The sequence below is a fragment of the Chrysochloris asiatica genome, unplaced genomic scaffold (assembly GCF_000296735.1).
Source record: "Chrysochloris asiatica unplaced genomic scaffold, ChrAsi1.0 scaffold00135, whole genome shotgun sequence".
NCBI lineage: Eukaryota > Metazoa > Chordata > Mammalia > Afrosoricida > Chrysochloridae > Chrysochloris > Chrysochloris asiatica.
The window spans coordinates 8,983,721-9,000,398 of NW_006408653.1; the positions used below are offsets into that span (position 1 = coordinate 8,983,721).

General features: G+C 33.8%; 1 protein-coding gene across 5 annotated transcripts in view; it reads right to left on the bottom strand.

Moving 5' to 3' along the window:
- Nucleotides 1–3,379: 3,379 nt before the first annotated feature.
- The window catches only part of FXR1 (fragile X mental retardation, autosomal homolog 1), a 105,923-nt gene continuing 92,624 nt past the window's right edge, over nucleotides 3,380–16,678 (bottom strand). The window contains exons 10-17 of one of the 5 annotated variants that reach the window (XM_006869823.1): nucleotides 16,355–16,441; nucleotides 14,518–14,575; nucleotides 14,368–14,430; nucleotides 11,079–11,282; nucleotides 9,046–9,246; nucleotides 8,251–8,331; nucleotides 5,119–5,210; nucleotides 4,266–4,436 (exon numbers count right to left, since the gene is read on the bottom strand). In XM_006869823.1, the coding sequence (XP_006869885.1) occupies nucleotides 4,266–4,436; nucleotides 5,119–5,210; nucleotides 8,251–8,331; nucleotides 9,046–9,246; nucleotides 11,079–11,282; nucleotides 14,368–14,430; nucleotides 14,518–14,575; nucleotides 16,355–16,441 (957 nt within the window). Of the gene's footprint in view, nucleotides 4,437–5,118; nucleotides 5,211–8,250; nucleotides 8,332–9,045; nucleotides 9,247–11,078; nucleotides 11,283–14,367; nucleotides 14,576–16,354; nucleotides 16,442–16,678 lie in introns of all 5 variants that reach the window. The other 4 variants (XM_006869819.1, XM_006869822.1, XM_006869821.1 and 1 more) reach the window with 4 other exon arrangements.

The window sequence follows — 16,678 nt, forward strand, 5'->3', positions numbered from 1 at the left end:
GAGTAAGGAAGACCATGCTGTTGTTAAGCGCCGTCGAGTTGATTCCAGCCCATAGTGACACTGTATAGGGTTTCCAAGGAGCAGCTGGTAAGCTTGAACCACTGACCTTGCTGCAGTTCAAACGACTTTGCAGCATAGAATTCATGTATTTAAGGTGCTAAAGAATACTGAAAGTACCATGGATTGCTAGAACTAATCTGTGCTAGAAGAAGTACAGCCAGAAAAGTTGAGACTTCATCTCATACTGAAGACATGTCATCAGGAGTGACCAGTCCTTGGAGGTAGAGATTGTGCTAAGTGGAGAAGGGTCAGTGTCAAAGAGGAAGAATCCCAAGGAGATTGACTGGCACAATGGCAGCCACAATGGGCTCAAGTCTAACCATTTTGAGGATGGTGCAAGACTGGGCAGAGTGTTTCATTATGTTGTATACATATGAGTCAGAACTGACTGGAGAGAACCTTGACCACCAGTATTGGTGAACCTGAATGTAAAATGACGTACTGATAAACTTCTAGGGGGTTTTGGCTGTCTGGATACTTCCCTGGACTTCTAGAGTTAATAATCATACTGTATGTATTAGATTGAATGTTAGGTTCTGTGGGTCAAAATAGTCAAATGTCAGTAATTTCCTGTGGTTCAACCTAACATTTTCTAATTACTGATATTTTTATTGAAATGGCTCCTGAAAGAAAAGCCAAATATTACCATAAATTAATCCAGAGTCATAAAACACAATCCAAAAACCACACATCCTAATTAAAACTGACACTTAAAAATCCAATGTGAATAATTCTCTGCACATAAGGAGTCACCATAAAAAAGGGATCTAGAGAACTGAAACCATAATAGCAAAGATGGTATAGGAAAGAGTTTACAACTAATGCCCTATACTTTGCCTTTGGAATTTTGCCAAGCTGTAAATTCCTGTTCAAGTTCCTTTAACCATTCTAGAAAATCCAACTGTGAAAGTAATTTTCTTCACTGTCATTTCTAATAATCACCAATATGGCACAGGACTACTTCAATATAGCCAATTTTCAATCTAAGCTCACTGTAGGTGCTGCCTGTGAGAATATTAAATAAGTGAGTCAGTTACGCTTTTTAAGCAAGTGGGCAGAATCACCTAGTTGGTGGTGGTTTTTAAAAAAAAATACTCCTAATTTAACTCAGAACATTGTTAGCATAACCAACTTTGCAGAGACCCTTTCTCAGGTTACAAAAATAACAAGGCTGAAAACCTTAACTATAAAATTACTTGTGCAATAAATAGGATTTAACTCTGTCCTCTTCCCACAAAGGAATGGCTGTCATGAATGAGGACTTAGAAACAAAGTTGAAAACCCAGCTGTTTATTTCACCTATTTGATTTTCCTGTTCAGAGCTTTTGCTTTGTGTATTTCCATTTTACACTTGCCTGCATTTTCAAGTCACAGTGAACCCACGTTGTCACCAGTAGAACTGTGCTTTTACAGAATATTATCAGGCCATCTCTCAAGGAAGCATTCAAGTGCTAACCATTTGCAGCATACAGGGGCTTCATGGCTACTTTTCATATACATATGTGTATATAATTTTAATGTAAGTATGCATTTGTGTGCATGTGTTTATCTTTAAAAATATATTCATTTAAGTAACCTGTTCAAACTTAGTCCCAAGCCATGTCCCAGGTCAGTTTCCATGATTGGAGTTCTCCAACTCCACATTAAAATAACTATTAAGGTTTCAGTGTGTCATCCTTCTATATTCTTAGCAATAGCCCACCGAATAATGAAGGGGAAAAAAAAGTCAAACCTGAGTTACCTATGTCTCCCAAGGTTTCAGGAAAGGCAGATCATTTTTGTGCCTGCACAACTCAGCTCCTACCCCATGATTCAGATAAGGTTCCATATATACTTTCATGGGTACATGCAGATATAAATATATGAACTGCATAAGAAATTTTAGAGAGCTTTTTGTTTGTCTTTGTTTAGTGATTCACTTACTGGAAAGTTCACCCACAGCAACTAACACAACAGCAAAAAAAAAAAAAAAAGCAAAACCACATTCCTTTCCAAGTTTCTAAGGCTACCCAATCAGCAATGGTAGCCTCTGAGGAGTGGGTCTTTTCATTTCTGAATATGCTGTTCAAAACCAAGAAGCCCCCAAACTTACCTATAATAGTCTTAAAAGAGCAAAATACTGGGTTTAGTTACATTTGTAATGAAATTTTAATACTTAATATCCTACCTAAAGTATGGCTATTAATGTATTTTAAAGAGCTATTTAGGATGATAATGTTTCTTCCTTCCCCAATAATCTTTATCGAAAAAACTTAATAATTCTGACTACTCTACATGGAAAAAAAATGAGAAATAACTTTTTTTAACAGAGTATTTAACTACATTAGGGGTTAAAATTCTTCTGATACTTAAAATGTATAATCCAATTAAGAAAGGAAATTAGAACTGAAAGGGCCAATTTTACGTATTTCTAGCTTCGGTGGATAAAAAGTGTGTTTAAAATATGAGTAAACTTTTAAAAATCAAGAAATTATTTTAAATCTTCATGTAAAGTACAAGAAGTACATATTTTTTAAATTCTCAGTTCTCAGGGGCAGCCATTAAGATGATTTTAAGTAAAAACATTTAATACCATTACATCTTATTCTCAACTAGAATAAATTTGACGGTTAGGGCTAATACACTGACCTAAAAGCAATTAACACAAGCTTCTCTTTCAGTTCATGTAAATTAACTAAAAGCCCTGAACATTTTTATCCATGTAACAGCAAACTGTACACATAAAACTTTCCAGACATTAAATGACAAAAGCTATCTTTGTTGCTCAGTGGTTTGTATGATATAGCAGAGCCAAATCCTCCTACAGATCCACAATTGACCTTACCTCACCAGTGTTACACAAATTACTGTATTTCATTTTACAATGTGGAATAATTTGAGATTAAGCTATGGGGCTAAAATAACTGTCTTACTGGTTTTTAATCATGATTATTGGTATGAGTACCTTGGAAATTACTTTCCTGATAATTAAGTGAAAAAAGCAATGAGTGGCCTATTTGATTTAAAAAAAGGAAAAAAATTCTATTGCCTTTCAAAAGCTACCTTTGAGTATAATTTTATTTTACAAACATTTTTTTCATAATGATCAACTATTATTCCCAAGCCATTGTATTCTAACAGGATATATATATATATTAAGTGTTTAAGATTTCATAAAATTCATCACAAAATGAATAAATGGCCTACTAATATTTTAATGCTATTAACAAATATAAATGCTGTTAAAGAAGCAATCAAAGGGCACTGCTCTAGGTTTGTAAGTAGCTTCAACTATCCTTTGCAGTAATTGGTGTAAAAAGTAGAAAGTTAAATATCAGCAAATGGAAGATCAAAGTTTATTTACTACCTGCATACAAAAACATATTGCACATCAAACAACCAAAATCAAAAAAAAAAAAAAAGAAAGAAAAAAAAAGGGTGGATGGGGAGATACTCTACTGAAGACTAACATGTAGTTTATACAGAATACACCTGGAAATTGATCTTTTTTCAGTAGTTCAGGTTATGTCTGAATGGACATGACTAATTCAGCTTAGTGTTTTAACTAAAGCTATGTTTGATTTTTAAATACTGTACACTTTAATAAATAAACCAAACAAAGCCTCAATGTAGAACAGTCACTGCCAATATCACCCAGTGTCCCTGCACATGAAAGTTTAACAAATGTATTCCAGTGGTCTGCAGAGTTTCCTCTACATACAGCATTTTAAAAACACATAAAACAGACCAGTTTCCAGACTAAACTAATGGAGAAATTACAATTCAGTGCAAAATATTTTAGACTGCATTTCATTCTAGTTTCCCTCAGGTGAAGAAGTGGTTGCATATTATTAAAAATGTAACAAAAGCAGCTAATGCTTTCCATAAAGAATATTACGTTAGGGATCCCACCCCACCCACCCACCCACCCCCATCTCTGCCATATTTTGAAAACAAAATAACATTTCCTATAGCCAGCAACTTTTTTTTAATGTTACATATACTATTCTCAAGGCACATCTGATGATATATTTTATAACACAGTAGGTGTCAAAGTATGTTTAACATATGATTTCTTCAGGATCCCTCCCCTTTCTGAATTCCAAATGGAGGAACTGAAAGTGCGATGTAAAGACTGGCGATCCATATTCTATCTTTGGCAAGCTTGTACAAGCACTATTGTAAAATGTAATGTAAAAGAATTGTAAACTAGGAACTTCTTCAGTTTATGAAACACCATTCAGGACTGCTGCTTCTTGAGTATTTTCTTCTTTTAAGGTATTAATCTTTTCTTCTCCTGGAGTACGCTGTAGCTTAGAAATTTCATCGCCAGAAGCACTAGTTGGGCCATTTATTGCCTTTTCTGAAGGACCATGTTCTTCAATCACATCTTTTGCCTGCCAAAGGGAGACAACTTTTTCAACTTCTTTATAAATGCAATCTATAGCTGAGGCGGGAAATATAACTACATACACATTAAATAGCTAATAATTTTTACTGCTATAAATCACAATGCATCAAAAATTTTAAATGTTCTTAAATCTCACAAGTATCAATGTAGTACACTCTGGGTCTTTCAACTCTGAATCCCTAATTTCTAGCAATACCCTGAATCCTGCAACTAATTTTAAACCACTTGGAAGCTCGCCATGTAAAAAACAAACAATACCTTAAGCAAATAATCACCTACCTACTTCACTCACTTTTTTAAAGAAAACAAAAAAACGTATTCATATCAAATCACTTAAAGCCTATTCAAAAAAAAGAAAGCTAAAGAGGTCTGATCTATCACCAAGCAGATAGCTATCCTACTGCTCCCCATCCCATATCAAGCAATAGTCTTTATTCCCAATCTTTCGGCAGAATGAATTTTACAAACATTTTTAAGGCTCTCGCTGTGAAAGGTATTTTAAATGCTCAAGCATGCATGTCTTCAGTTACCTTGGGTCAAGAACAAAACCTAGTCTTCTTTACTATTCCTCTATTTTAGGAAATAAGTGATCATACAGCAAGTTAAGAAGAAAAAAATAAAACTAAATCATACCAAAAAAAAACACCTACAGGTTAAATTCTCCTTACCATTTCTTTCTTGTTTTTAGCCAAAGTTTCCCTTGGGAGGTTTCTTTGTCTGCTCTGAGACTCAGCTCTAGAAATATAATCTGCAACTGTGACTGTTAAAGATGAGAAAAAAATTACAGGTGTTGAAAAAATACTTCTGAAGATTTATTTATGGATAAAGAGTAATTTCACTATTAAAATAAATTAATGGTGAGTCACCCAATTTCAAAATTCTATTACGTTTGGGTACCACCTCCAACCAAAAACAAAGCTTGAAAAAGCTGCCTGTGAAAAGATTTGCTTATGACTTGGTATAGACAACAAAATTTCAAGCTGGCAATTGGAGAAGCCTAGATTAAATCCTCTTTCCCAATAATCCAGCCGTTTACTTCTGATTGAGCATAAGGTTGTGGAATAAATCTAGTGTAGAAATCCACAACCTAGAATATAAAACTCAGTGTTCTAAGACAAGAGTGTTTGGAATTATTAGTAGAAAACACCGGTGTATGTGTCAATCTCGGTGTAATGGGTTTCAATTTTGTATACGATGTGAAAAAAAAGGGGGGGGGGTACAAATGTATATTTTATGGGCCCTTTCTACTATTCCATACTGAGTTAACTAAAAAAAGAGAAAAAAAAAAAAAAAAAAACTATAAGCAAACTAAAAATGACAAAAGAACACCCTAAATATGGACAATGGTTATGACTGGAAAGGGCAGAAATGATTCAGCAATCACACTCCTTCCCCATTTGCTGTAACTTTGCAGAGAAATGGATAGAAGGCAGAAGTGGTAATAGTAAAGGACCAATCCAAACAAAAATCCTACTACTAGCCCAAGTACAGCAAATAATCAGCCTCCCTTAGAAAGACCTTAAGAAAATACCATAATCCTTTCCTTCAAACACTGCTAAAGTTGAATTTCACTGATTTGGAAAAATGTCAAAATAATCACACTTTTTTCAAAGATAATTTTCTATCACCAACTGGTAAAAAAAAATTATGATATATGAAAATGCAGTGCATTTTAAATTATGGAAACTAGTTGTTATGTAAAGAATGGAAACTCTATTTAAAGTTGGTAGGTATGGGGGAAATTAGTGCACTATACTCAAATTACATGAAAACAAATCATTCTGATGTAACAGAAAGTTGGATGATATTCAGAATTCATGTTCTTAATTATGAATCAATGTTACAGTTTTAGAGGTTCCCAAGAATTTGCTAGGAAATATTATTTAAATGAATCTTTCAAAATCACAAGGCAAAAACTTAATTTTTAGAAATACCACTAAAATAAAGGTGTCTTATGTCTAAAACTGCCTTTTGTTTTTTTAAAATTTTAAGAAACTCTGTACTGATTTGGAAGATTTTTCAGTTATTTATCCGTTGTTAAAAAATTTATAAATAAATTTAATAGTTCACAAAACTGAAGAGGAGGGTTATTATCAATCGAGTGAATACTTAATTCACTATTCTACATACAGGGTGGCAAAATTGTTCTGAGAATGATTTAGCTATAGTTATTTCCATAGTTCAATAATCAATGACACCTGAAGAACTCAATAATGTGGAAAACCTGGTACAATGTGGAAACACTGCTAAATTGGACTAAGTGTTGAAACAATTCTTAGAACCCTTCATTTACTATGTACAGATACAGAATAATATCCTTTGGAATCGTTATCAATTATGGTAGATTAAAAAGAAAGGTAAAATTTACTCCCTCCCATTCCTCAAATAAAAAGAAACAAAAGTACCTCAGTTGACTCTGAGAAACCTTTTTACAGCCTGTCTTTAAAATGTAAGAAACTCAAATGTTCAACACAGTACGCAGTATAGTAAATGTTTGTATCAAGAAAAACATTCAAGCAATATATAATAGTTTAAACTTGAGCTCCAAATTTCTTGTTAATCAACTAAAGTTCATCAATATGACACCAGTGTGTTGTCACATTGTAAGTTTAGTAAAGAACATTTAATGCTTAATTTACACTAAGGGTAACACAAAATTTGGGGCAAATAAGAATAAGTAGAAAGGAGAAACCAAATTATGATAAATCTAAGAAAACACTGACTCCCTTACTGGAGGAAGAAGACAGCATTATGCATGTTTTGCCCTCGCCACTATTATCTTCTATTTGTGGATTTGAGATGAACAAGGGAAAGGTGTTCTAAAGTAAGGAAAACATTTATCTGTCTGGGACAAATGTCAAATTACTGGAAGCCCCAAATCAGTCAAGTTTTACTTTGTGTCATAATTTTTTTAACTCTAGGAACATAGGAAAATAATACAGTAAACTATTTTTATGACATTGGGAACTAATACCTTACCCAGTTCCCAAATCTCTCTATAACCATGAAACTTCAAATACTAAACATATTAGAATTTACATTATTTAGGGAAAACACATGAAAGAATTTGTTTTGGAAAGAATGCAGAAATTGATTAGTTTGAAAGGGATTTATTTCTGGTGCACACAATTTCTTTGTGAGTATACAGGGTAATTCTGTACAAAGAAAACTGAATTATGCCCAAAATAATGTGGAATAGCCAACAAGTTCCTTTGAAATTACTAAAAATTTTTTAACTAAAACTAAGTAGGTACTATTAATTTGAATAGTTAGTAGGTGTAAGGGCAAAGGCATCATACTACAATAACAAATGAAAACATAACATGCGTTCCCACTTACTAGGAAAAAGACACTTTCAAGTTCTTTTTTCTTTTATGCATTTTTTTCAAACTGGGTATTATTATTCCCACAAAAATGAAGTACTGAATCTAGATATACTAAGCAAACACCATGCAGTAACTGCCCAACCATCAACCTTATATCACAATCTACAACAAAGTGACCCATCTCAAAGGTGAAGAGTGCCAAGTGGACAAAATAATGACCTTTGCAACAGTATGTCCATGTAAAAAACTGTAACACAACATTAGTTCAATTAGACAGGTTACTAAACATTCAGGTTGTGAAGGAAGAATGCATTTTCGGTAGTCTTATTAGATGCGTAACAATTTATGCAATGCACATCTTGAATGTATATGCACACAAGTGCACAGGTTAAGTTTAATATATTTTAAAAGCAGACATGACATTTTTATCATGCTTGTGACCTGATGTTGTCAACAGGTCCACACATAAGTTACCTGGCTGTCTATCTTCTGCCTGACCCCTGAAACGACGCCTGCGGCTACGATTGCGTCGCTGGGGTTTTTTGTCACTATCATCTGTAATTGCAAAGTTTACCATGAACTATTCTGACATTTAAATATTAAAAAAAGGGGGGTGGGGTGGGGTGGGGATTCTTTCCTTTAAAGGTTTACGGAAAAGAAAACAAACTTCCAACTAAACAGCTATGATAGATAAAACAACATATATTACTGAACGAATACTTTTGTAGCTTTAGCATTCTAAACAGATCAAAAATTGAAATATCAGCTGGGAATTTAAAAGGTTTTAACTCACAATTAAATTCTCAAACTTAAATTACCATCATTCAGTCGATAAAGTTTTCCTCTCCAACAATTTGATTTCTATCAAAATTAAAGGCATTTTAGCCCTTTGGAAATTAATAACTACTCTTAATACATAAAATGTCATTAATTGACATAATTTTTTAAAGAGGCAAACTGAAAGCCCAATTTTGGTTTGGAGACAATAAGGGCTCTAAGTGCCTTACACAGTTTGAATATTTCTAATGATTTCATGGCATCCAAGGGCAGATTAATAAACATTCCCACCTTCAGTTAAATAATTTGGTTATGATAAATCTGAGCACTAGACATTTCAGACAGACACAAAACTATCTACCTTGAAATAAACATGGGGGAAAAAATCAATTTGTGAACTGGTTACTTTTTGGGGAGGAGGGGGTGTGCTTCATTCATACATTAACAACAACATACAATATGTGTCTTTTCCCTATGTGTTTGCTTACATACCTAGCCCATTTTCATTAACTGAAGCTGTATCAGATTCAGTCATCCCATCCATCAGAACAGCATCTTCATCAGTCCTTCGTCTACGAGACCGCCTACGACGGTTAGTACTGTGATGAGATTCGCTGGCATCAGTGTCTGCAGTCTGATCTGATTCTGTATTATCAAGTAAGCTGTATGGATTGCTGTCTGGATCTTTGAGCACTATATGCATGTTAGAGGCAAGAAATATTTATTTAAGAGAGCTGTAGTTATGACTGTTTTGATCTATATCGAACTATATATCAATTAATGATAAATAACTGCAATTTTTCCAATAAAAATATATTGTCTTCAAATAAAACGTTTTCTGTATGACTATTTTACCTGGAAAATAACGAAGATGATTAAATATGGAAACACTTAAACAGTGATGAAAAATTAAAACAGAAGATGAACAGACTTCTCAGCTTCCTAACATTTCTCTTTGACTTGTTTTGAAACATATGCACTATACATAGTGTTTTATTATAATAGTGTGTTATTTATTACACATTCAACTTGATACCACATTCTGAACTACTCCTACTCTGAAGCTAGCAAAACATTCTTCTAATCTGAATTGAAACTCTAAAGACAGAGCCTTTACTGAGTTTAAGGGGATTACTGTTTTTGTATTTCCATGTAATATTCTACGATTTAACTGATACCTGTTAATATGAACTGAAGCAATCAAAGTCAGTCCACATAAAGGAGCAAACTAAAATAAGGCTGAAATCCTACCTAACTGGTTAAATAAAAGGGAGATGATTAAATGAATGTTGACAAATTCTCCATTTCCAGGAAGTGTGAATGTGTGGGATGATAATGTTGGAAAGAAAAGGTTTTAAGATATGTAACCCATTAAAAAACAAAACAAAAAAACTCATCTTACCTATGTGCATTTATTGCCTCCAACAATCAAATTAAATTACAGAAGAAATCTTACCTAATCACGATTTTTCCTACATTTCCTTTGTTAACAACTAACAAGCTAGCATATTTGAAAAAACTAGGCAGAGTAAAGTACATTTATTTTGCATTCAGCATATGGTAACTTTATAGACCTTAATGTAATATTGCACAGGTATTTCCCTGGATGCCTAATAAATTAAACTTATAACTAAACCTCAAAAAATTATCACTGTGGAATTAGGGACTTTATAAAAATCCTTTATACGGATTTATTCCACTTTTTGAGGCATATATTTAACATATATATGCACATATCCTGTACTACTTACGATTCTATATAAACTTTCATATGAGGGAGGAACACTGTTAAGATTAAGAAGAATGGCTTTCTTAAAAGTGATATATACAATAACAAAATGTCAAAGATATATTCTCACATGTACCATCCCTGATGATTCTCTCTCTCATATCACATTCTCCACTAGTCCAGTATGTTAATAATCAAGAACATTCCAGTACCTCCTATTAACTCCCCTTATATTAAAAAAGTCAGGAATAAAAAGTTATGCATTTCAAATTTCTAGATACATCTAAACACTCCTCTTGATAGCTCATTTCTCAAGTACTAAAACTTATTTAAAAAACAGTTCATTCCACATTTTCCCGTTCCCAAAATAATTCATAGTGTGACACAGACTACGTTTCCATTCATTTTAAATAATAAGTATACAAAAGTGTTTCTATTTCTCTGTATTAAAATTCTCTGGATCTGACTGGCAAACAAATACATAACCCAACAATTGGGGGTGGGGGTGGCCAACTATTTAAGACCTGAAAAACACAAAGGATGAATATCTGACTCTTAACAGTCACCTCAAACTTCTGACCTAAAAATACTGTAGGTAAACTTTCAATGAAAAAACACTATACAAGGATTTTTCTTACATAGTTTTCTTATTCTTATATATGATTCACTATTTTCCATAGGACAGTAAATGGAAAGAAAAATGTCCAGGTATGAGTATCCCTAAGAGATGAAGTAACTTTTATAAGCTTATTCTTTTTACAAAAAAAGGACGCTGACATAGTATTTAAAAGACTACCAGAACTGATGGAGGATTTGCCACCACGTTGTCCACCACGACCTCGACCCCCTGAAACACTTCTGCCTCTTCCTCCTGGGCGTCTCCTGCTGTCACGCTGATGTCGGTTCTCACGATCATCTTCTCCTGCCAATGACCAATCACTCAGCTCATCTTTACGCTCCGATTCTGTTTCAGAGGGGTTAGACAGCTCAGAGTTTGTACCTTGGGAAAGAAGAAAGCATAAGCCAATTGAATCCCACAAAAAAACAAGTTTGAACATTTCAAATTTACTTCATAAAAATTATTTAAATAAACAATTAGCTGCTTCAAAGAACACTAAATAAAAATTTAAATGAATTTAAAATTAAGAATGTCCAAATGTTGCTATTGTGTTAGTAATAATAAATAAAAAGTGAATTGTTATAGTATGCTGAAACACGGCTAACAACGTCAGAAAACATATAAACCACTAAATAAACAAATATAGTTTAATAAGTTTGGGCTCACTTGTAGGTTTCAATATCCAAGATTATCCATACGACACAAATAACCAATACTCATTATTTTAAGCAAATTTCATTATATTTAAAGAACAATTTAATCGTATAGGATATTCCCCCATCATTATCTTGTCGATTCAAGGGTACACATTATTGTCACAGTTTAACAACTCTGAAATCAGGATGTTTCTTACAATTGATGGTGTCTAACAAACAGTGTTTTTTAAAACATGGTGCATAAAATAATAGTATGTTTTGTTACTAACAGTGTCTTTAAATATAAGAATACTGTATTTAAAATTTCTTTACAATTTGAAAATAGAAAGTCTCCTTTGGGAGAAAAGACAAATCACACCTATCAATCAACAAAATTGAAACCATTATTAGTGAGATAAAAATTCAACATGTCTTCATAAGTTTAGAGGCCATTTCTAATAAATCCTAATAAATTTGAAGCCCAGTTCAATTTCTAGTTTAGGAACATTTAACCAAAAAGACTTTGCATCTTACTGTGAAGACACTTTGTATCATTTTCAAAGGTCACATGTATACTGTGCCCTTAACAAGCTAAAAATACCACATTTTGGCACATCCAAGATGCCATCAAATTATAAGACATACTGTTTATATGCCATTCAGAAAGAGAAAATGCTGCCAATTAAAGTTTAAAATATAACTGATGATAACACACACATAAATTTCAGATGATATACTAGGAAAGCGCCCCTTTAAAGATAAAATCACCAAAAAATCCTTCTGCTATTAAGTACAAGAATATCTACAACCAAATTCAAAGTTTTTTCTCTCCCAATTCAATAGCTATTTTTTTAAATAAAACATAACAATGTTGCTCCTTGCGCTAAGATTCAGAAATAAGAGTGCCATCTACTGAACAATTTGCACAGCTTTTTTCAAAATAGATGATATTCCTTGAATATGCTCATATAAATTTATTATTTTTAACAAAAGTATTGTCAAAGGATGACCTCTTGATAAGCAGACTTCCCAGAGTAACGAAATTCCTCAATGAGTTATCATCTCTATCATTCAAGAAGTCTAATTTGATTATTTGTGCTCATAATTTATGCCTCAAAAATCAATCAGAATGTGTTTAATTCACTTGGTTGTTATCCTTTCAGGAATACTATAACAGCTTGCAGTTCTTACCCTTCACATGCTAAGTACTCTCTATACTTTATTGAAATTTTGCTTTTTAGGTTTGAAAACAAAAAGGAAATACAAGAATATGATAATGAAGGGGCTTTTATTTCTTTAACAAAAGAAAGATCATTAAGTTTACTTTAACTCTATCAATAGATAACCTTCAGACATACACGTAACCTGGACCTTAAGTCTGTACACTGTAAACATGTGCGTGTATTCCTCTTTTTACTAAATGTCCTAGTTAACTTTCAAAAGGATTTATGAAAGGTTTTTCCAACAAAATAGTTAAGATGAGCACAGAGGAGTGCATGAGAGAAAAAAAGTCAAAGGAAAAACAACACAGGAGGAAGAGTAAGTGAAGACAATGAGGGAGTGAAAAATGAAGTCACTGCTAAGATCCAAGTCCAAATGCAGAAAAAATGGAACAACTCCAAAGCTGAAGAAGAATAAACAAGAATTTAGGATTAGAGAATTGTACACCATCACAACTAGCCCGTTCCTAACCAAGTTAGGGTCTCTTCTTCACAGTGAGATACATTTTAGAAAAATTACAATTTATAAAGTGTTAAATTAGGTTCTATCTTATAGGCCTTTGTTATAGTGAAATGCTGTAGACAAAGTAATTTCAGATGTGATATGTTAACATTCAAAACTGTCAAATGAGCCAGTAAGACACATTCTGAAAGCTAATAATGATTGCTATATGCAGTCTTTGCAGTGATTGGCATAATTTTCATTTTCACTTTTCTTAGAACAGGGTTGGAGAACATCTGTCCCTTGAGCTGCATAAGGCCTGAGAAATCATTTGGTCTGACCCTGCCAAGGTAACTGCAGTTCCAGCAATCACACTGTTGTTGCTGTTGCTGTTAAGTGCCAACAAGTCCGTTCTGACTCACAGCGACCCTATAGAGGGTTTCTGAGGAGCGTTTGGTGAGCTTGAACTGCCAATCAAATGGACCTTGCTGCCCAGTGATTTAACCATACCATATTGTTGTTAAATGCCGTGCAGTTGGTTCCGACCCATAGCGACCCTGTATAGGGTTTCCTAGGAACAGCTGGTGAGCTTGAACCACCGACCTTGCAGTTCAAATGGCTTTGCAGCCTGGCGCATGAACCCACAGTGCCACACCAGGACTCCACATTAGAGACAGGTTAATTAAATAGTTGACCAAATATAGCAGCCCAGTTAAGTTGTTAATTTTGTAGGGCCCATGAATGATACTATAAATATCCAAATGGCCCTTGGCAGAAAAAAGGTTCCCCAACCCTGTCTTAGAGTGTAGGTAAAAGATTATTCCTAGCAGTATCACACCCCCACCATTATTAAATAATTCCTAGTAAAAGTTTGTGTGTAAAATTCTATTAAGAAATATTCACAAACTACATATATATTTATTCTAAATCTTTAGAAAACATGATCACAAACTACTAAACAGAAACTTGTTCATTTCAGTACACAGCTTCTTGAAAGTTATACTGTTATTAACATAAACTGTGTCGTAACTTATTTTTAAGACATATACCTTGGAACTAATTCTTGCCTTCAAAATCAAGAATGATGAACTAACTAATGATATGCAAAAAGTACAAAACCACCTATCCTAGAAGTACTACTACTACTACTACAAAAAAATTGCTTTTACCATAACCGGAGGTGTAATTAGGGCCCCGACGACCTCTGCCTCTTCCACTATAAGACCTAGAACCTTGTACAGAAGAGACGGTACTTTCATCAGTGGTATATCCTTTTTCTTTTTCAGGCCCTCTGGTGGAAGAAGGTCTGAAACCCATACCAATCTGTCGCAGCTGTTCATCAATTTGTAGGCGTTCCATTCTTAGCTGTTCTACTTCCTACAGTCAAAACAAAACAGGGTAAAGTCTTCTTAAAGCTTACAACTGTACTCCCTACCCATAAAAACAGCTTTGGAAATTGTTTTGATAAATAGTGCCATTCCCTTAACAAAATTTTTAGTCATTTGCTAATTCAATTCAATAAACATTTACTGAATGCATGACTCAACTGTGCTAAAGGCATATATAACACACACACAAAATGAGATGTTTAACAGACAATCTTTAAAATCATTTAAATAGTTAATAGTTACACAAATTATTACCATGTTTGGACCTCAAGGAGTTAAAACTGCTAAACAACGTACAGTTAACATACACTGTTGTTAAGTGCTATCAAGTCAGTTCTAAAAGCAACCCTGTAAAGGGTTTCCAAGGAGATGCTGTTGAGTTTGAACTGCTAACCTTACAGTTAGTAGTAGGTCCAGTGTCTACTACAGCACCACATTCGGACTCCATATATCAAGGAAATTCAAAAGTTATGTAGGAAATTAAATGAGAAGTTACTTAAATTCTTCCCTGAACTTTATGAAGATCCTCCCCCACCTCCTTGTATAAAGAAAGGCAGCATTAAGAAACTAGTATCAATGTGAGGACACCTGAGTTGTGACATCGATGGATTAGTGGTCTGATTATTCAGAAATTGAAGTCATTACAGGATGAAAGGTAAAGTGTCTAAAGAAAGCTTTTGGCCACAAAGTAATAGAATACTGGGAGATACAGCATGGACTTATTGTGTAGAAAAGCATCACCAAACCAGAAGTGATTTCAAGGTATTAAAAAAGCAACAATGTATAAGAGACTAAAAGGAAAAGAAATGAAAAGTCCAGAGCAGCTGAGGATAGTACTATACTCTAACCAAGAGAAACTAATCCAATACCCAAACCCATTGCCCTCAAGTCTCAGAGAATCAGTAGAACTGCCCCATATATTTTTCCCCATGGCAATAATCTTTACAGAAGCAGACTACCACATTTGACATTCATGGATCAGCTAGTGGATTTGAACTGCCAAGTTTTCAGTTGGTAACCAAGCAATTTACAGTGTCACAAGGGTTCCATACTTATCCATTAACAGAAATACAAGGCTAGGAATGGACAAATAATTACAACTGCAATAAAATATTTGATAATTTACAAGTCATTTAGTTTCTGAAACCCTTGCTCTTATCAACTCAAATAGAATATTTTAGCTATTGTTAAGAATTATTATTTATGGTGGTAGTGGTAGTGGTGTGCTTTGGAGTCAGGTCCAACTCACAGGTTCTGACCCTGTATAGGGTTTCAGAAGCTGTTTATCTTTATGGGAGCAGAAAGCCTCATCTTTCGCCCATGGAGTGACCAGTAGATTTGAAATGCTCACCTTGTGGTTAGCAGCCTAGTTCATAATTCCCTATACTGCAGCTAAACTCATAGTACCACAGTTACTATGTAAGCCCAACAACAGTCCTGGTTCGGAAGCTTATTTACATACAATGTATTTAAAAAAAAAAAAAAAAAAAGCCCCAGTAATGAACAGGCAGGTTAGTGATAACCCAGTCAAATTACATAAATGCAGATATAATTATTGCTTAAACAAAACAAAGTTCAGAGGGGAGAATGGAAACAATATGCATGAGCCTAATCATTTTACTATGACAGAGATTTTAAATTTTCATATAGAAAAACAGGAAAATCTGAAGATGAATTAACCAAAGATGTGAATTTTACTACAAACATAAATTGTTTTAACATGGGTTATAACAATGATATTAAAATGGAACACTGAGTGAATACAAACCTTCAGGTAAGCAATATGATACTCTAAAAGAACTTGCACGTTTCCAATGCTTTCTTTAGTGCCAACAAATACAAATGGAACCATTCCCTAAAAAAAAAAAAAAAAAAACTCACATTATTCTCTGTATTTAACATTTTAACAGAGTTGTAGTAAAATGATTACTACTGAATAAGTACGTTCATTTCTAAAAGAAGTTACACTTCTGTGAAACCTCAGTTTACAAAAAGGCGTTGTTGTTGTTGTTGTTAAGTGCCGTCGAGTCGGTTCCAACCCATAGCGACCCTGTACAGGGTTTCCGAGGGTGTAAATCCTTACGGGAGTAGA